The 22,075-nt window shown below is 38.0% G+C and overlaps 1 protein-coding gene across 3 annotated transcripts; it reads right to left on the bottom strand.

The window, feature by feature from the left end:
- Positions 1-1,216: 1,216 nt before the first annotated feature.
- Positions 1,217-22,036, bottom strand: LOC135584023 (DNA-directed RNA polymerases IV and V subunit 2-like). Of its 3 annotated transcripts, none has more exons than XM_065121379.1 (8): positions 21,881-22,036; positions 20,962-21,474; positions 19,832-20,038; positions 17,155-18,035; positions 15,733-16,024; positions 13,706-14,653; positions 12,383-12,654; positions 1,217-1,903 (listed from the first exon to the last, which is right to left on the bottom strand). In XM_065121379.1, the coding sequence occupies exons 2-8, from the start codon at positions 21,454-21,456 to the stop codon at positions 1,402-1,404; spliced, it is 3,597 nt and encodes a 1,198-aa protein (XP_064977451.1). In that variant the 5' UTR covers positions 21,457-21,474; positions 21,881-22,036; the 3' UTR covers positions 1,217-1,401. The 3 variants fall into 3 exon arrangements, with proteins under 3 accessions (XP_064977451.1, XP_064977450.1, XP_064977452.1); XM_065121378.1 differs by having other exon boundaries at positions 20,962-21,492; positions 21,881-22,032; XM_065121380.1 differs by having other exon boundaries at positions 20,962-21,504; positions 21,881-22,025.
- Between the last annotated feature and the right edge of the window lie 39 nt (positions 22,037-22,075).

The raw sequence follows: 22,075 nt of genomic DNA, 5'->3' as shown, positions 1-22,075 counted from the left end.
ATTTTAAAAGTTCTTATGAAATTTATTATATTTTCATGTTAATTGTGTAGTGGAGTGTATTTCAATTTAATTTTTGGTGTAATAAGATGAAGTTTGTTCAGAAAACTTTAAACTTTCATCATCTAAGGTAAATATGATATAAATGGTGAATCAATTAGTTTTTAAGTCTATGATGATTTTAGTAGCTATTTTGGAAATATTAGGCTTTAGGCCTCTTTGAAGAAATTTATCATACCAAGTACAGGAAGCTCTCATGGGTGCTATTGTAGGCACAACTGTGGATCATGCTGTGTTGGGGAGGCCACGGGGACGATGGAGGAGGAGAGGCCGTAGATGTAGTCAATGCAACCAAACTCGATGGCCCAACAACGGAGAAGGGAGAAAGGTGGGAGATCGGAAATGAGGAAATGTGATTAGTAGGCCATGCTCTTGATCGCCACGGCATTATCTGCAATTTCTCAAGTATCCTCCATATCTACGATGGACAACGAAAGAAGGAAAAGGAAGAAGGTGGAGAAGTTGTTATCTAAGAGGGAGAAGTTAGAACCGGATCCATTTAATCCGGTTTGATCTTTGGTTTATTCCTTGGTTTACATAGATTCAATCTCAAACCTCACCTACCACGTAATAAAGTTCAATTAATAACGACAGAACTATTCATTCACGAAAATAAATGCTTCCTAATAAATTCTCAATATAGAGGTACTACCGATTAAAAAATAATCATGGCGTTTTTGCAATAAATTAGTTTATAGGCTCATCTTCATCTTCCTATAAGAACAAAGGTTTGTATATATATATATATATATATATATATATATATATATATATATATGTATATACTTTGCAAATTTTAACTGCAATGTTCTTAAGAAATTAAGATATTTAAGATATCCTTCGCATATAAGAACAGCATAATTACTCAAATTTTCATCCAAAACTTCTGTTGGAAAAATTTTCCGGAGAATTATGATATTGAGAAGATGATAAGAGACTAAAGACTAAAACCTTCTATCGATCATAATAACTTGCAATCTCTCTCAAACTCTCAAATCTCCCTTAAATACTCAATGCATTACGTTGTCTGATCAAGTCAATAGTTTGACTTTAACTAAAACTCTACTTTAACTAAAACTTTTAGATCAATCTCTTATCTAATAATAGAGCTTCATTTAATATTCCGACAGAATAAGCATTCCATAGCGGCATATACTGCTGGAGTTAAAAGCTGACATCAACATTAAAAAAAAAAAGTCATCTTCTGCTAATACATTAATAACTATATGTTTAGTTGGTCATATCTGATCGATCAGCTTGAGCAACTTTCGTACATCTGAAAACAAAAGGTGCTCCATAACAACTGCATTCACATAAATTGATCATTCAAAAGGTGAAGTTTGATCAACAAACCTCGGTCTCAAACTTGAGACAAATACCCATGCTGAAGAGTTCCTGGTAGAGCAGCTTGGCACCATAAGGAACATTGATCCGGACTATATTCTCACCAGACTGGCAGAACCCGCAATATGGACCACGAATCTTCTTGCCTCCAGGCACAGGTCGCAAGATAACATTTACAGCTCGCTGGCATTTCTGGCAGATGTGCATCTGAAAGAAGTCACTCAGCATAAACAAGCGCTCATGAAGGTTGGCTGCTGCACCATGGGCAAGCAAGCAGTCTCGTTCCATTTCTCCAAACTTCACCCCGCCAAACCGCTTTCTGTCTGCCACTGGCTGCCTCGTCAGTGGGTGAACTGGTCCGGTGTTCCTGAACTTAACCTTATCTTCGGCCATATGGATCAGCCGCTGATAGAACGTAGGGCCCATGAAGATCATAGAGCGCATCATTTCACCGGTCCGACCATTTAAAACTCTTTCACTTCCCCATCTAGAGTACCCTGCTCTGAAATTTGATTAGGTAGATAATTAAATAGGAGGGTGTAAAATCTGAGTTGGTTCAAGCAGACAATGCAATTTTTGTACATGAATAATAAAAGCTTCAAAAACCAGTAATCAGCAAACTCTTTATGAATCTGCACAATCAACCTTAGCAAGAATAAGAAAAAACTATAAAGTCGAAGTTTTCATTATCCCTCACCATATTGGAATATTTATATTTTCCCTCAAAACACTAGAAAACTGTCTATATGTACACATACAAAGTATATAAATATGTGTTGAGTTCAAATGTTCAAGCTTTTAAATTTTCTTAACATGAGTATATGTGAAATTTCTTGCTTTGATGAGTAATAAAATTTTGGACACTTTAACACTGATAGAGATGTAAATGAATTTTTTATATGGCTACTAAAGTGATAAATTGCTTGTTTCATGCTGACCTAAAGTCACCAATCACTCGCTTCATGGTAACCAAAAGTCACAACGGAGAAGACATGAAAAGCATGTTTACATGAAACTTCAAACTGCTCAGCATGAACTGATTGTTTTATGCTGTCATTTTTGTTCACATAAAGGAAAAATGACAATGCTGGGAAGGGAGAAAAAAATGACAATGCTGAGAAGGGACAGCCAAACATCCAGCAGAAACTAGTTTGGTACCAACCTGAAACAAAACCTGTTTTTTCAAGAAGTGCTGATCCTACCTGAATAGAATCAATCGCTTTGGCTATTTCCTGATCTTGACCTCAACCTAATGGACCAAAACCAATCCATTTAAGATGTCCCAATGGGCTAATGTATTCAGATCATGTCTAGATTGGGCAAAGCTTTTAAGATGTCCCAATGGGCTAATGCGTCAGATCATGTCTAGATCAGGAAAGCTAGCTCCATCAAACAGGGTTAAGCACAGTTTCCTTGCACAAAGGATCCAAAAGACCCTGTTGGATCTGGCCAGATACGATCATAAGGTAAACATAGATGTTTTACCCACCAAGTCAAGACCAACTCTACCAGATTTTGGCAGCCTTAGTTGTAATATCCCTCACTGTTGAAAATTATTAATAAGGGTTTATATGTAAATTTAAGGACCTATATGTAAATATAAAAATTTCAAGGACTAAACTTCTATGTTGCAAAATAAAAAGAAAATAAAGAAAACCGAAATTTTCGGTTTTATCCCACCGCCTCCCACGCACTCTCTGTTTCTTCGAGAAACAGAGAGCGGTGGGGCGTGAGGAGAGAAGAAAGAAGAAGAAGAGGGAAAAGAAAAGAGGAGGAAGAGGGAGAAGAGAAGAAAAGAAGAAGAAGAAGAAGAGAAGGAGAAGAAGAGAAGGATAAGAGAGGGAAGAGGGAGAGGAGCGAGAGGTGGCAGCAGCTAGGGCTGTAGCACCTCTGTTTCCTGCAGGTGGAAACAGAGGAGAGGTGTGGGGCGTTCGAAGAGGAGAAGAAGAAGAAGAGGAAGAGAAGAGGAAGAGGAAGCAGGAGAAGAGGTTGTGATACCTCTGTTTCCTGCAGAGGAAACAGAGGAGAGGGTGTGTGTGACGCTGGGGAGGAGGGAAGAAGAAGAGGAGAAGAAGAGAAGAAATAGAGAAGGGGAAGAAGGGGCTGCGGCTGCGGCGATGGCAGCTGCAGTTGGAAGAGTAGAAGGAGAGGAAGATGAGCAGGGGAGGAAGAAGAGGCTGCAGCCGTGGCTGAGGCTGCGACTGCAGCAGTGCAGCTGGGAAAGAAGAGAAGGAAAGGAAGAAGAAGAGAAAGGAAAAGGGAAGAAGAGAGGAAGAGGAGAAGGGGAGGCAGCTGCGGCAGTGGCAGCTGTAGCTGGAAGAGAAGGAGAGGAAATAGAGCAGGGGAGGAAGAAGAGGCTGCGGCTGTGGTGGCTGCGGCCATGGCTGCGACTGCGGCAGTTGCAGTTGGGAAAGAAAAGAAAGGAAAGGGGGAAAAAGGGGCTGCGGACGGGATTGCGGCCGCAGTGACTGTGTATGCAGCAGCTATGTCTGCAAAAGAAGGGAGAAAGGAAGGTAGTGCGGTGGAAGGGGCTGCGATTGTGGCAGCGGCAGCGGCGGCGGCTGTGGCAGCTGCGTTTGGGAAAGAAAAAGAAGGAATGAGAGTAAGAGAGAGCAAGTGACTTTGCCTCGATGTTCGACACGTGGTGTAGTTGCGAATAAAGGAAGAAAACGGGAGAACAAAACAAAACAGAGAGAGGACACGGAGGAAAAGTAGAAGGATTGGACTGACACCTTCCTTAGATATTAAGATCAAAATATTTGAAAGGCAAGTTCCCTGATCGTTTCTCCTATAATTGCTCTGATATTTCTTATTGCAAGTTTCCCGATCGTTCCTCCTGTAATTGTTCTAATCTTTCCTATTGCAAGTATCCTGATCTTTCCTCACTGTCATTTTTATCTCTACATTTGCTTTGAATATGAGGAACTTTGAATTGTTCTAGCCTTGCATTTGATATATCTCTTGTTTAGACATATCGATCCGAATCTGTGCAACTTCTGAGATTTTGACCTTTCTACCTTGTTATGATTATAACTTCATGTATTGACCTCTGATTTGGACAAAACTTATTTGATCAGAATATAGACTCATAAACCTTTGTTTTGATTGCTTATTTTAAGAATTCGGAGTAAGTTTGTCTGCCCAAACTTCTGTTTCAAATGAGCCTACAGATTCTGCAAAACAGGGATCGAAATTTCTGACCTTTTGATACTGAACTGCTTATAAGTCCCTGTTGCAAACGTTGATTTATTCAAAGCTTATTTCATTGGAAACTAGACTCGTAGATCTTTCTATTGATATATTGATTAAAAGATTTGGAATCCAAACAGCTACCCAGTTATCTGTTGAATCTGACATTATGAATTCTGCCAAACAGAGATTTTGTTCTACGACCCTTGTTTACCAAATTATTTGTAACTCTCTCTATTGGACAGTTCAATTCATATGAAGCCTGTCTTATCTGAAAGTATAATCCAATGATAAATTTCTGAGTAAATTGGAGCACGATTGATAGTTTGAATCATTTGTTCAATGTGCCTCTTGTATTTTGCAAGAAATCGAGCTTTGGTCGATTTCTAATATTCTGGTTTCATTCCTTTGGAAATTGATATCCTTTAGCTTTCTTATTCAATTGAGCTTTATAATACTGCTTTGAATTCTTGTATGCTCTTGTCCTTAAAGTTATTTGCATTCTTGAAAACTATTGTGTAACGTTTATGCTATATCGTATTGACTCATTTAGGCACATGTGTATCCCATTGTTCCGCATTTGCTTTCGATATGTGCCTATTCCATTTCCTTTCAAAATCCGAATATCATTGTGAAAGATTATTGCTTACTTCGTATTGACTCGTAAAGGCACATGTACGTTTTGTTGTTCCGCGTGTGCTTCCGAAATGTGCTACTTATTGTTAAAACTGTCCTCTTGTACTCTGGTGTTATGGGATTGTCTGGACCTTTGCCAGAAATGGTAAAGGGTGTTATTCTGGTCCTTTGCCAGAAATGGTAAAGGGTGTTATTCTGGACCTTTGCCAGAAATGGTAAAGGGTATGTGCTTAGAGCCTGCGATGCTCTGCCGGCCCCCTCTGACTTCACCTAGACGTGGGTGGATGGAGCTCCCAGACGTGGGAGACTTTTGTCAGGTGGTCATTCGGAAATGGATGAATCACATTCTGACTGAGATCCCACTACACCTTCTGTATGTTTGATATGATATCCAGAGCTTTGGTTATGTGTTTCTGTACATGCTTTGGATAAGAATGATATGATTGCAACGTCAAGGACGACGTTTGAGCTTCTGTACGGTATTTGTTTTTGATATGCTCTAAAATGGTTCATTCACTGTTGATATGTTTCGAAATGTTCCATATGCCGTTGATATGCTCCGGAACATTTCATACGCCATTGATAAGCTCCGAAATGTTTCATTTGTTATTGATATGCTCCGAAACATTTCATATGCCTTTGTTATGCTCCGAAACGTTTCATCTGTTATTGGCATGTTTCAAAATGTTCCATATGTCGTTGATATGCTCAGGAACTTTTCCTACGCCATTGATATGCTCCAATTACTCTGTGCTCCATTTGCTATGAACTGATATGTTCTGAAATGTCATATCTGCCATTGATATGCTCCAATTACTCTATGCTCCATTTGTTATGAATCAAATATGTTTTGAATGACATGATACATATGATTTTGTATCTAATGAGATGGTATCCTTGAGAATTCTTGTATTCTGCCTTACATTATGATACCTTACTCGTTTGAAACCGTTCCTTTTGTTCTGAATATGTTTTGTCACTTGCTGAGCCGTTTTTTGCTCACTCCGTTGTTATATAAATCGTTCAGGTCAGCGTGTCACTCTTCGAGATGTTTGATTTGGGCTGAGGCAATGGATAGCTATTCAGAATTATGGGCAAGTCTTGTTGGTTGTTATGCTATTGTTGTATAAGCATATTTTGTATGTAATGAATTGTTCTGATGATCGAAATGGATATACCATGTAAAAGTGTTAGAAGATCTCTCTTATTTGGAATTTCGGAATGTTAAGTCTAATTTATGACGATATGAACTTGTGGTGAATAGTTGGAGTTCTGATTGTATAATTTATTTAGCTTGTGGATTTATAAATGTTGTTCATGTTTGTCAAGTTGGCTTGGGTTGCTATAAATGTGAATTATCGAGTGATGTGATATATGATTTTAAAATGCACATGTTTTATGGATGTGAATTTGATTGAATGTTTTTCAGTGTCCTCAAACGTTAGTTTGGATCCTGGATTGGTCTGTGATGAAAATTTAAAAAAAATCATGGATATTTTGAGGGGCGTGACAGAGGTGGTATCAGAGCATCATTTGAGGATCACTGAAATATTTGATATGATAACGTGCAAAATATATTGAGGTCTAGTGAACTATAGTGATTGGTGAAAATTTTCTTTGATGTATTTTAGGAATCTAGGATTATGAGGACATTTAGTCCTCCTATTTCATTTGTTTTTGATTAATTAAGTGGGATGAAAGGGGTAATCAGGGATATTGAATCAGAGTGGCGTAGCAGAAGCATGGTGCACCTAATTTCATTGGTGGTAGAAAAATATGATTGAAAATGAATTAGAAAGTGATAACAAGAGGGTCAAGACATTTGAATTTGAAATGGGAAGTCACCACAAAAGACTCAATCACGTGTGGATTGCAACTTAAATTATGAAACAAGTTTGTGTTTATGGGTGACTAGAGTTTATTTTGCTTGTAGAAAGTTGGATCATAAAATAAAAGACTGTCCTTTGAACAAGAAGAAAGAGTCACTGCCTCATAAACCATCAGCCCATGTCAGAGTGTATGCTATCACTGAATATGATTCTAAAACTTCTGAATTAGTGATCAAAGGTATTATACATGTTTATGAAAGAATGCAAATATTTGTTTGACCATGGGTCCCATCTACGATTTGATTCGTAACATGTTGCTTATCACTTGGGCATTCAACCTAGACCACTGCATTATGTGATATATGTAAATACAATCATTGGAGATTCTTTAATAACGAACTTGAATCTGGTCCTCTTGTCTGATTTTATTGGAGAACTTGAGCTTTTGCTGATTTAGTTCTCCTAGAGATTTGGAGTTTTGATATTATACTTGGTATGGATTGGCTATATTCCTACCATACCAATAGGGATTAGTATATAACAAAAGATCACTTTTTGCATATTTGATCAGCCGATCTTTTATTTTGAGAGTATTGGACATGATTTATCTCATTGCCTAATGTATCCCAGGATGAATTGCCCGAATTACCTCCAAACGTGACTTTGCTTTTGATTTGGTCCTTGGGACAATCCTAAAATCTAAGCCTCTCTACAGAATAATATCATTTGAGTAGATGGAATTAGAAAAACAACTACAAGGATTATTAAATGAGGATTTTATTTGGCTTAATATTTTATCATGGGGTGCTCTGGTGTTAGTTAAAAAGATGGATGGAACATTGAGGTTTTGTATTGATTATGGATAGTTGAATCAAGTGACCAAAAAAAAAAAAAAAAAACGAGTATTTTCTTAAGTAACGACTGGCTTGATTAATTACAGGGTGCGCAAGTATTTTTAGAAATTGATTGAAGGTCGGGTTACCGTCTATTGAGGATCAAGGAGGAGAATATTTCGGTCATTCTTGGATAATTATGTCATTATATTGTATAGATGAAATTATTTAAGAGCAGGAGGAGGAAATAAAGATATCATAATCCTCATCTTTTCATCGATTGAGCTATGATCAATTTAGAGGACTAAATTTTCATTTAAGGAGGGGAGAGTGTAATATCCCTCACTTTTGAAAATTATTAATAAGGGTTTATATATAAATTTGAGGACCTATATGTAAATATAAAAATTTCAAGGACTAAACTGCTATGTTGCAAAATGAAAAGAAAATAAAGAAAACCGAAAATTTCGGTTTTAACCCACCGCCTCCCACGCACTCTCTGTTTCTTCGAGAAACAGAGAGGAGCGGTGGGGCGTGAGGAGAGAAGAAAGAAGAAGAAGAGGGAAAAGAAGAGAGGAGGAAGAGGGAGAAGAGAAGAAAAGAAGAAGAAGAAGAAGAGAGGGAAGATGGAGAGGAGAGGGGGAGGCAACAGCAGCAGCTAGGGCATCTGCACCTCTGTTTCCCGCAGGTGGAAACAGAGGAGAGTATGTGTGGGGCGTTGGGGAGGAGAAGGGAAGAAGAAGAAGAGAGGAGGATAGCTGCGGCAAGGCTACAGCGAGGAGGTGTGTGGCGTTGGGGAGGAAAAAGGAAGAGGAGAAGAAGAGAAGGAGAAGAAGAGAAGGAGAAGAGAGGGAAGAGGGAGAGGAGCGAGAGGTGGCAGCAGCTAGGGCTGCAGCACCTCTGTTTCCTGCAGGTGGAAACAGAGGAGAGGTGTGGGGCATTCGAAGAGGAGAAGAAGAAGAAGAAGAGGAAGAGAAGAGGAAGAGGAAGCAGGAGAAGAGGTTGTGATACCTCTGTTTCCTGCAGAGGAAACAGAGGAGAGGGTGTGTGTGACGCTGGGGAGGAGGGAAGAAGAAGAGGAGAAGAAGAAGAGAAGAAAAAGAGAAGGGGAAGAAGGGGCAGCGGCTGCGGCGATGGCAGCTGCAGTTGGAAGAGTAGGAGAGGAAGATGAGCAGGGGAGGAAGAAGAGGCTGCAGCCGTGGCTGAGGCTGCGACTGCAGCAGTGCAGCTGGGAAAGAAGAGAAGGAAAGGAAGAAGAAGAGAAAGGAAAAGGGAAGAAGAGAGGAAGAGGAGAAGGGGAGGCAGCTGCGGCAGTGGCAGCTGCAGCTGGAAGCGAAGTAGAGGAAATAGAGCAGGGGAGGAAGAAGAGGCTGCGGCTGTGGTGGCTGCGACCATGGCTGCGACTGCGGCAGTTGCAGTTGGGAAAGAAAAGAAAGGAAAGGGGGAAAAAGGGGCTGCGGACGGGATTGCGGCCGCAGCCACTGCGTATGCAGCAGCTATGTCTGCAAAAGAAGGGAGAAAGGAAGGTAGTGCGGTGGAAGGGGCTGCGATTGTGGCAGCGGCAGCGGCGGCGGCTGTGGCAGCTGCGTTTGGGAAAGAAAAAGAAGGAATGAGAGTAAGAGAGAGCAGGTGACTTTGCCTCGATGTTCGACACGTGGTGTAGTTGCGAATAAAGGAAGAAAACGGGAGCACAAAACGAAACAGAGAGAGGACACGAAGGAAAAGTAGAAGGATTGGACTGACACCTTCCTTGGATATTCAGATCAAAATATTTGAAAGGCAAGTTCTCTGATCGTTTCTCCTATAATTGCTCTGATATTTCTTATTGCAAGTTTCCCGATCGTTCCTCTTGTAATTGTTCTAATCTTTCCTATTGCAAGTATCCTGATCTTTCCTCACTGTCATTTTTATCTCTACATTTGCTTTGAATATGAGGAACTTTGAATTGTTCTAGCCTTGCATTTGATATATCTCTTGTTTAGACATATCGATCCGAATCTGTGCAACTTATGAGATTTTGACTTTTCTACCTTGTTATGATTATAACTTCATGTATTGACCTCTGATTTGAACAAAACTTATTTGATCAGAATATAGACTCATAAACCTTTGTTTTGATAGCTTATTTTAAGAATTCGGAGTAAGTTTGTCTGCCCAAACTTATGTTTCAAATGAGCCTACAGATTCTGCAAAACAGGGATCGAAATTTCTGACCTTTTGATACTGAACTGCTTATAAGTCCCTGTTGCAAACGTTGATTTATTCAAAGCTTATTTCATTGGAAACTAGACTCGTAGATCTTTCTTTTGATATATGGATTGAAAGATTTGGAATCCAAGCACCTGCCTAGTTATCTGTTGAATCTGACATTATGAATTCTGCCAAACAAAGATTTTGTTCTACGACCCTTGTTTACCAAATTATTTGTAACTCTCTCTATTGGACAGTTCAATTCATATGAAGCCTGTCTTATCTGAAAGTATAATCCAATGATATATTTCTGAGTAAATTGGAGCACGATTGATAGTTTGAATTATTTGTTCAATGTGCCTCTTATATTCTGCAAGAAATCGAGCTTTGGTCGATTTCTAATATTCTGGTTTCATTCCTTTGGAAATTGATATCCTTTAGCTTTCTTATTCAATTGAGCTTTATAATACTGCTTTGAATTCTTGTATGCTCTTGTCCTTAAAGTTATTTGCATTCTTGAAAACTATTGTGTAACGTTTATGCTATATCGTATTGACTCATTTAGACACATGTGTATCCCATTGTTCCGCATTTGCTTTCGATATGTGCCTATTCCATTTCCTTTCAAAATCCGAATATCATTGTGAAAGATTATTGCTTACTTCGTATTGACTCGTAAAGGCACATGTACGTTTTGTTGTTCCGCGTGTGCTTCCGATATGTGCTACTTATTGTTAAAACTATCCTCTTGTACTCTGGTGTTGTGGGATTGTCTGGACCTTTGTCAGAAATGGTAAAGGGTGTTATTCTGGACCTTTGCCAGAAATGGTAAAGGGTATGTGCTTAGAGCCTGCGATGCTCTGCCGGCCCCCTCTGACTTCACCTAGACGTGGGTGGATGGAGCTCCCAGACGTGGGAGACTTTTGTCAGGTGGTCATTCGGAAATGGATGAATCACATTCTGACTGAGATCCCACTACACCTTCTGTATGTTTGATATGATATCCAGAGCTTTGGTTATGTGTTTCTGTACATGCTTTGGATAAGAATGATATGATTGCAACGTCAAGGACGACGTTTGAGCTTCTGTACGGTATTTGTTTTTTATATGCTCTGAAATGGTTCATTCTCTGTTGATATGTTTCGAAATGTTCTATATGCCGTTGATATGCTCCGGAACATTTCATACGCCATTGATAAGCTCCGAAATGTTTCATTTGTTATTGATATTCTCCGAAACATTTCATATGCCTTTGTTATGCTCCGAAACGTTTCATCTGTTATTGGCATGTTTCGAAATGTTCCATATGTCGTTGATATGCTCAGGAACTTTTCCTACGCTATTGATATGCTCCAATTACTCTGTGCTCCATTTCCTATGAACTGATATGTTCTGAAATGTCCTATCTGCCATTGATATGCTCCAATTACTCTATGCTCCATTTGTTATGAATCAAATATGTTTTGAATGACATGATACATATGATTTTGTATCTAATGAGATGGTATCCTTGAGAATTCTTGTATTCTGCCTTACATTATGATACCTTACTCGTTTGAAACCGTTCCTTTTGTTCTGAATATGTTTTGTCACTTGCTGAGCCGTTTTTGGCTCACTCCGTTGTTATATAAATCTTTCAGGTCAGCGTGTCACTCTTCGAGATGTTTGATTTGGGCTGAGGCAATGGATAGCTATTCAGAATTATGGGCAAGTCTTGTTGGTTGTTATGCTATTGTTGTATAAGCATATTTTATATGTAATGAATTGTTCTGATGATCGAAATGGATATACTGTGTAAAAGTGTTAGAAGATCTCTCTTATTTGGAATTTCTGAATGTTAAGTCTAATTTATGACGATATGAACTTGTGGTGAATAGTTGGAGTTCTGATTGTTTAATTTATTTAGCTTGTGGATTTATAAATGTTGTTCATGTTTGTCAAGTTGGCTTGGGTTGTCATAAATGTGAATTATCGAGTGATGTGATATATGATTTTAAAATGCACAGGTTTTATGGATGTGAATTTGATTGAATGTTTTTCAGTGTCCTCAAACGTTAGTTTGGATCCTGGATTGGTCTGTGATGAAAATTTAAAAAAAATCATGGATAATTTGAGGGGCGTGACACTAGTATTCCTATTTGTTATGGGACACAAGTCAAGAAACATTGAACACCTAGCACATTAGGTTGAGCACTTTAATGTAACTAAGATAGTCCGCATGAGCGCGACTTAACTTTAACTCTTGAAGATGATCTAAACTAATACCAGCAAGCAAATTTGCAAAGAACATAAAACATAACCAACCTGTGTAACTGGGCTGTTATGTCATCAACTGAGGCAGTGGAGAATGGTGTAGCGTATCTTTTTGAACCTTCACAAGCAATTCCTTTCCCCAAAGCAGCCTCAAGAAGCTGTCCAGGGGTCTGCCGAGTTGGAAAGGCATGTGGATTTATAACAATGTCTGGAACTATACCTTGATGGGTAAAAGGAAAGTTCTCTTGAGTTTCCAAAAAACCAATGACACCTTTCTGGCCATGCATACTGGAAAACTTGTCCCCTAAACAGGGAGATCGGACCTGCATACACACAATAAAAAGATCAAGTTTATATTCAAAAGACAAATTTTAAGTGCAGTTCCTCCCTGTAAAAGTGTTAATAGTTGTACAAAATATGAAAAGCAAAGAACCAAAAACATTTAAAAGTCTCTTCTGCAGGAAAGCAGAACAGAACAATTCAAATAAACAGTTAAAATAGTATTAACATAAAATAGTTAATAACTCTACACATACCTTCTTAAAGTGTCCAGAACATGGTTGTCAAACTTGCTTTCCTACCTAGGATCATAATAGGGTTCACCAACTAGAATCATAGGATCAGTTCATAGAATCATAAGAACCTACAATCTAAACAAATTAATTTTAAGGATCATATAAATACTCATAGAAAAGTATAAATTTTTTTTTAGAATTTTGTTACTTAAGCTTAATAATTGCATTTTTTAAATAAATACATATTCTAATAATATTATTTATGATTTGGATGAATAATAATCTTATTGTTCTGTGTTCTTATTCTTTCAGGTCCGGAACAATGGTTCGATTAATCTCTCTTATATTACTTGAGCATCTTAGCCAATGAAAGTTATTTTCTAAAGGAGCGATTGCATTACTGATGATATTTCTGTGATGATGTTTCAAGAAGATAACAGAGAAAAAGTTATTCCTTCAATTAGATATAAATATGCACAACCCTCAGATTATTTCATACAAGTATCTCTTTTATTTCTTTTTCATACAAACTAACTGACAAGACTAGTGCCAATGTCCATTTTGTCTCTGGTTCTAGAATTCAAGATTAGGGTTGAGTGATATTACATATGTTACATTAGAATTCAAGATTAAGTCTGAGAGATGTTATATGTGCCCATCCAGCCATCTTACTCTGGCACTTGCACAAAAAGTCTGGATGTAATATCAGATGGAGTCATTTCCATATGCTAAATTTCTGGCTTCATGTACTGGTAGTTCTTATGAAAGGCCCAATTTTAATAATTGAACTTCACAACAGCGAGACAAAATTTAGAGAAAGAGCTGACACATTAAAGCTCAATTTAGATCAACAACTAACCTGTCTCAACGTCACAACTGCAAAGTTTTTTCCTTCATCATTTGCTGAAAGAACAACTTTTTGGACCATCCCTTTCTCAGTGTGTTTTAGCTTGATACTATGATCATCTCCTGATTCTGCAACCTTACCAATGACAATGTCACCGCTTTGTAGGCTTGCACCAATATATGGAAAGCCATCATCATCTAAGCTATCGACACGTCCTTTTTTGCTTTCTATTTTTCCAAAAGCTACCTTATCCTTTAGCTTTATACGTTTTGTAAGCTCTTTATTGTCCACATCAGCTTTGTAACTCCTGAAGTGTTCTGTACGAAACATTCCACGCTCCAGCGAAGTCCTATTCATGACCAATGAATCCTCTTGATTGTACCCTTGGTGAACATTGACTGCTACAATAGCATTCTGACCATTGAAATACTCTGGTCTAGTCATGCTGTCTTTTCTGCCGAGAGAATAATCAGCCCTGACGAGGCAATCAGCTATTACTGTTCTAAAAAGTGGTGTCTGAGGATAGTATAGATGGTGAGAAAGAGTGTCTACTCTGATACTTGGATTTGTCGTGGAAAAACCAATAGCCTGCTGAGAATGCTTTTCAGACTGGTACAGAACCCTCCTAGCAAAATTGTGGCTGGCAAAGGGAATGATGCCACAACTTAAGCCCAGTAAGAAAGACGGATCAAGTTCACAGTGTGAGTAATTTGGAGCAGAAATTCCTTCATTCACTGCAAGAAGATACTTGATTCCCCATGCAGTTTGGCAATCTTCCTCTTCCTCAACACCTATGAGTTCTATAATTTCCTGGTCCATAAGAGATTGAAATGAACAAACCCCTCCCTTGAGATTCCTAATCTTCTTTAAATTTTCCACGATTAAAAGGGGTCTCAGAATTCTTCCAGCATCAGTAAATATACGGACTTCTTTCTGGTGCTTGTCTCTTTTTATTTCCACCTAAGCAAAAAAAGAAATATAGTAACAAAACAACCACTCCAAAATAGTCAAGAGCCAAGATAAGTACAAGGCAATCAATTCTATAGCAAACAAGGAGAAATAAAAAGCATCTTTCAGAAGCCATAGACTATACAAGTTGTTTACATGAAACTCTTGGTATTCTCCAAAGGGAATTTGCTGGCTATCAGTGCTACACAGGGTGGTGTTGTCAATTGTGAGGTCAGTCATGATGGTACAGTTATATGAAGAAGATATATATATGGACAGTGTGATGTCTGACCAGATTTTATTGGAAAATCAGAATGTAGCCACGCACTAATCGTAGAAGCCAATGTGATGGTGCCTTAGTAAATAAACTATTAAATGGGCCAGCGCCAAGAAGGTATAGAGGTGTTTCCAATACTTCACTGGAAGAATTTTATAATACTAAACATAAGGACCATCAAGATCAAAAAATCATGGCCTCATATTTATATGAAATCTGATCATAAACCAGCTAATTAGCTCATATGATCAATTTTTCCAAGGACTCTATAGAAAGATAAAAATACTCTTATATGTAAACAGCACGGTTTGCTGTTCCAGTACTTCAAAAAATTACTTTTTTTAATAGTTAACTCAGTTGGCAAGAATGAGTTCACTGTTCATGGAAAACAAACTCTCTGTGAGGCTACGTAAGGCTGCATATGTTGATGCTAACCCCAGCAGTAACACTGAGCGGCCACCTTTTAGTTGGAAAGTCATTAACCTGATCATGCTCCAGACACATTCATTGGTGTACTTAAAATAAGAAACATAATTCTTTAATTAATTCTCCATGTAACAAAACCATCATATGTAAAATGCTAATGATTACCTACAAAAAGAAATCCTCATTATATATTATAATGGATATAGATTTTGTCGCAGGGTTCAACCTAAGTGCCCGCAACCAAGAAAAAAAGAAACCCATTTTCTTAAGGTAAAAATACACAAAACTGAACAAAGCAAGCAAGAACCAACCATGTAACAATATCACATTAACCTTATAAACATTTCAATCTATGTATATCCAATATGCAAAGGAACAATCAACTAACCTGTGGATGGATTAACTTGGCACGACGCATAGATCTGAGCCTGTCAGCAAATGAGCTCATATCTGGGCAAACTCCAACCCAGTCACCATTCAAAAAAACTTTATGCATTTGGCTCAATGATGATAGAGATATTTCATCCAGTTTCTCCATTCCGCATGCAATCAACTTATCCAAAATGGGTTCCATTATTTTAGAGCTAACAACAGCTGTAACAGCTAAATTTTTAACAAGGCCACAATTCTCCCCATCCGGTGTCGATAAAAAGCACAACTTGCCCCAGTAGGATGGATTTCTGCATGTATATTACGCATTCAATAAGTTTCAACAAACTTCACCAGACAAACAAAAGATTCATTATCTGTGATTATTAGCCACAAGGTCACAGAGATCACAGGTGTCATTTCTCCATTAAAATAAGTTAAAGAAGAAATTCTTGGGTATAAAACTGAAGGTATGAATCTAAAAAAGCAAAGTGCAATGAACAAATTCTCCAGCCATAACTTGCCTAGTGCACTAGCATGAAAAGATTTTTTTTTCCTTAATTTACTGGCATCAGCTTAATTGTTATTATCCCTAATATGACAAATTATCTGAAATGACTAGAAATCTTATAGATAACAACTACCACTAAGACCAAATAATTGTCATGCTGGGTGACGCGATGCAGTAAGTACCATACTGGAAGGTTATTGGCATATGTGCTGAAATGTGCTAATGCTGCCAGCACATTGCCAAGCGAGTTTTTGGCCTATCAGAGGGGCATGCCAATAGCATTCTCACACAGCACAGTATGGATCCTTGGTTAAAACATGCACACGGTGACTAAAGCTAAATTGAAGGAATGAACCCCCTTTTCCATTATACAAGCAATCAAGCCTGCTACATTATATTTAGTAAGATCAAAATGATCAAAAGTTAACATTTATCCAAAAATAACATCCCATATTTCATCAAGCGTTTGGAACTTTGTGAAAGAACATGATGGTTGTTAGTATCTGCCCATTATCATCTGGAAAAACAATATGACCATATGATCAACTACAAGTCCATATGGTCCGATATTGGTCCTCAGTCTAACTAATAAATACTGGTTAGAACCTGAACCCCATGGTCTGATTTAATTAAGAGGACCACAAGGTCAAGCATATGGATATATTCAGTCAACATTACTCAATAAAGAAAAACATGATAGCTGATATGCACCTACTTGATTGGAAGAACTCTCTTCAACCTTGCTTATTCAGAAAAAAAAAACAAAACAGAATAAAAGAAAACATAGCAATGTTATTCTACTTGAACCAACATCTCTCTATTTAAAGAAATTATTACATATAGAAGAAAGATATAAAGCAAATAGCTCATCAAGTACCAGCATTATATTTCTTACATCTTCATGGAAGAGACAAGAAAGCAAGGACTCACGGATATCTAGCATCACCCGCCTTCCCTGCATATGCAACTTGCTGACGTGTTTTTCTCATGTCAGACATCATCTGTAGGGGATTTGTTCTTCTGAGAGTCGCCACTATGCCAGACAATCTCTCTGTCTTTTTATATGGATGAGTCCATGCACCAGTGGAAAAGGCTCGATTTAGACCATTTGTGATTATTGAGGCATCTAAGTAGCGCTCAATCGGCTGCAAGTCTCTATCTCCAGACAAATCTCTCTGCATAGCTCTAACCATCCGCTTCTCAGCATGTCTGATATGTGCCCGTAGCTCCCTAGCAAGTAGTTCACCAGCTAAGTCCAACCTCTTGTTTCTAAAATCATCCTTGTTGTCACATTTCCGTTTACCAAAACTGGACAGCAAGAGGCATTTGACCATATATCCTAAAAAATGAGCCTTTGTCCTATGCCCAATAATATTGGGAAAGAGATACTTGGCAACATATTCATCAAAGGATTCACTGGGAGGGAACTTTGCATTCTTAATCAGTGCATTTACATGCTCACGAGCCTTGTCTAAACTACGGAAACCCTCAAACTGTTCATCAGCATCCTTAATAGTTGCTAATATTATGTTAATCATACCAGCATCACAGTCTTTGAGATCAATCATTTCAAGAACTTCTTTGTCAGAAGATGCCCCAAGAGCAAAAAACATAATCCAAATTGGCATAGTGGCATACAAGAAGTAGACGCTAATAACTTTGCCTCCGTGAAAGCCTTCAGCTTTTGGAGCTTCAACAAGCTTCACGTATATTCTTTTCCGTTTAATTTCAGACAAATAAGAAACTGTCGCAACTGGCTTGTCAATGACCCAAAGTCTTGTTAAACATCTCTGTTCCTGTCCAATGAAGGTCTGTATAACAGAAATAAAAATGGCAAAAAATTACCACTGTATAAAGAGGAAATTAAGAATTTTTCTTGAAGGAACATATTCCAAAGACCATTTTAAACCGAAAGTAAAACATCTGCTATAAAGGAACCATTGTAAAAGAAAAGTATGAATTTTGCTACAAAGATAAAATTGAAAAGGCATATATACTTTGGTCGAGGATGAGCAAAAAGATAAGACAGCATACTCTCACAATCCACCATGTTGCACAACAATTCTCAACCAGTAAAGTAAGATATTAGATTTTCTAGCACAGACATAATTTGCAGCAAAAAAAACTTATCCTAACCAACTATAACTTTAATAATCACCAACATGAAAGAGATCATAGTCTGCATATAGGCTTTTATGTGGGACACAGATAAGTTGTTAGGATTTCCAATATAACTGCTTCAATTTTCAAGAAATACACCCAGCATTTGACAGAAATAAATATGATTTTGGAGGTGATAAATTAAACTGAAAAGTTTACCAAAGATTGTTGACACTTACAGACGTTTGATTGTAAACAAAAATAAAAAACAATAAAGAATAGAAATGGGCAAATTACTGGTGACATTTGGCATAAGAATGGTACAAATTTTACCATTCAGAACCTAAGAGAGATTATGCAGAAAGCACAAAACTTGTTCAATCCTCCAAAAAATAAGACCACAGGACCAAATAGTAGCAAGGAAGCAAAGGAGCACATCAGCTTCTATCTTGCCCAAAAATCAACAAATCTATAGAAAATTTTAATAATAAACAGGGGCAGCACTTACCCGGTAGAAAAATAAAAAAAATAAAGAGAGAAAAGGTACAAAGAAAGAAGGCAAGAGATGTCAAGGAGTTAAATCAAGAAAACAAACAATAGGATATCACTCCCATAATAATGAAACGATATCCTAAGCACAATCTCAAATTCAGCCTAAGCAATTGCTTAATTTGTAATAGGTACATGTTCTGAGCAATTATTTTTGTGCACCATTATATTGTGATCACTGACCAACAAATGATTTGAAGCAGCATAGCACAAAAAACATTATAAGTCCATAAGAAACCCAAAGAAAAAGGAAAAAGAACATAAAGGACTCAGAGGACCCAATGTCAGCCGAAACAATATGTCAGAGAAATCCAATCAAACAGAAATGGTCCCCCATTAATTATGAAGAATTTAGCTATTAGATATTTAGATGCCTATGCACTTATTGTGGTCCTTCAGGCACCATAGTGAATCTAGATTTAGATTAATAAATCTAAAAGTTAATTCTAGCCAACCTGAATACCTGATACATAAATAATAAAAAAACTATGTCAAACGAAGAGCATTAGTTCTATACAATTATCAGGATCGACTTCAGTGGCTTCCATACTGAAGTCCACCCTAACAAAGTTAAATAGTTCTAAATTGATCAGGAAGGAATTTAAGGAATTGTTTTGGATGTTATATGTGAAATGATATAGTGGACTTAATGTGGTAAAATATTCTATACAACAATTTACTTCCATCATTTAATTGCAGATTATGAGAAACTCAAGATATATTATGAACAACCTCCACAACAACATTATCAGATCAACTTTTGATCTAAATCAATAGGCACTAGTAACAAATTACAATAGAACATACAACCAATACATGATACTCCAATGATGAGTCTTCTCGTGGAAACATACAAAGAATAATGATAATCATATAACAAAACTAATATTAGATATATTATCAAATTAAACATGTAAACTTATTTCTTACAGCAACAAAGTCATGCTAATATATTTACCTTCTCCATCCCTTTGATCAAGAAGTAGCCACCTGAATCAAAAAGGCAATCACTTTTGCCAAGTGCACTCAACCAGCAAAGATTTGATTGCACCATCACAGGCAACCTTCCTATTGTGATTTCCCCTTCATCATCATTCTGCACTCGCTTCTGAATATATGAGCTGTTGCCAATCTTGGCCTTGTCACTTTTTTCTTGTACATATACCTGAGAAGAATGCAATTGACAATTCTCAATCCCGAAAAGACCCCGGGGGGGGTGGGTGGGGGCGGGGGATGGGATTTGTTGGGAATAGCATAGGTTCGATCACTTGAAAACCTTCACTATACATCTCAAAAAATATGAAACTCACAGTTGCTACTTGCTGGACACGATTTACACAGTGGCAACCTTCGAAGAACCTTTTGATAACACTGGTTCAAGCAATACATATTTGTATACCGATATCATTTTAATGCATGGTTAACCTAAAGCACCATCATGAGGGTATTTAAAATAATTGTAGTAAAGCATCAGCATACGACTTGACTCTTTGAAGCTACAACAGATATCCTTGTCAATCCTCACTTTCCTGGTGTAACCCAGAAAAATGAATTACGTAGTCTTTTTCTCATACAATATATCTCCAATATTGCTCAAAAGCATAGTTCACATTTACTTAAACTGTTATATTAAATTAAAACTGGCATAATTGTTCACACTAGGAGTCATAGCAACACTCACTAATTGTCTTATAAAAAGTTAAAATACAAACATTGCATGTATAAGGACACTAATCAGAAACCACAAGTCAATGCACTAAGAAGAGAAAGCTCTAAAAATGCTTATCTTGAAAGAATGTCAATTAAAAAGAAGGATCAAGGATCAAAAGCACAATTATCTCATTTAATATATAAAGTTTGAACCAAAGAGTTCACTAAGTGTGCAATTCATGGTATGCATCCAACATTTATAATACCACAATATGATCAAATTTATAATACCAAGCAGTCCCATTAGGTTTATGAGATGAAAGCCGTATTAGATGGATTCTTCTCACTAAAAATTGAAAGATTGTAGAACACCATGATAATTTTAAAACTGCAAATTAATGAGATTGTAATGAAAACAAGAACAACTAACTTGCTGACCTGAACTCTCACTTTAACTTTCATTTGGGAAGAATATGTCATATTCTGAAGACGTGCATGTCTAGGCAACAATTTAAGTGATCCCTCCTCTATGTCGTTCTTCTCAGGCCAAAATTCAGGCTTTTCTAGCCTAACTTTTCCAAAAGTGATTGATGCATGTCTCCATGCACCATCCCCTTTCTTTGAAGGATCATATCCCGGTTCGACAACGACGTCACCAAGGGTATCAAACAGATCTTGAATCCCATGCTCAACAAAATCATTATATGAGCTTATCTGGTGATTAATGAGGCCCCATTCCTTAAAGAAAGCCCTTGCTGCCTCTTTGCAGAACTTCTCCAAGTTTCCAATGTTCAAGTCGCTATCTAGACTCCCTTTAGTTGGGGAATCGATATCCATAGACTCAGGCCCAGCTTGGCTTTTCCCATGATCTTCCTTCAAAAAGCCAGATTCAAGGTCTGATCCATTTCCACTAGGCGGCTCCTCCTCGTCCATCAACGAATGCCAAAAGACCTAGAACAAAATATGGCCCTGAATGAATACCTTCATCATCAGATTCATGGAGTGAGCACAAGATTCAGCAACCCTCCAGAAACAACAAGTTAGTATAAAAACAGCGTTGTCAACTATAATGAACAAAAGTTAACTATTATTAACAATAATTAACATCGATTGGGGGCTGTCGGTGCTGGTCGGGAGGGGACTGAGAGGAGAAGAGGGGGCTGTCGGGTGAAGAAGCAGAGAGGAACAGAGACAAAGGAGGGTCGGGAGTCTGGCGGTTGCTCTGCTGTGGAGACAGAGAAGGGGGGGGTGTAGGGGGAGACAGCAGAACCAGTGGCAAGAGGGAGAGCAACACCGAGAGGAAGGAGGGCGAGGCGCACAGTGGTGAAAGAGAGGGAGGGCAAAGAGGACGATATACCGTCGTTCGCGAGAGGGGAGGCTCCGCTGGAGGGCCGTCTTGCGCAATGCCAGTCGCTGGCAACGAATCGGATTGCCGATCAAGTCTCCCGCGGTGATTAGGTTTCCACGGAGCAGAGAGAGAGGAGAGAGGGGGTTAAGTAACTTCAATTTAAATCAGGGATTAGTTAGATCAGAGTTTAAACCAGAGGGGGTT

Source organism: Musa acuminata, chromosome BXJ2-8 (assembly GCF_036884655.1).
Source record: "Musa acuminata AAA Group cultivar baxijiao chromosome BXJ2-8, Cavendish_Baxijiao_AAA, whole genome shotgun sequence".
NCBI classification, from domain to species: Eukaryota; Viridiplantae; Streptophyta; class Magnoliopsida; order Zingiberales; family Musaceae; genus Musa; species Musa acuminata.
Note: the sequence above shows the minus strand (reverse complement) of the source record. Positions and strands in the feature narration are given on the sequence as shown.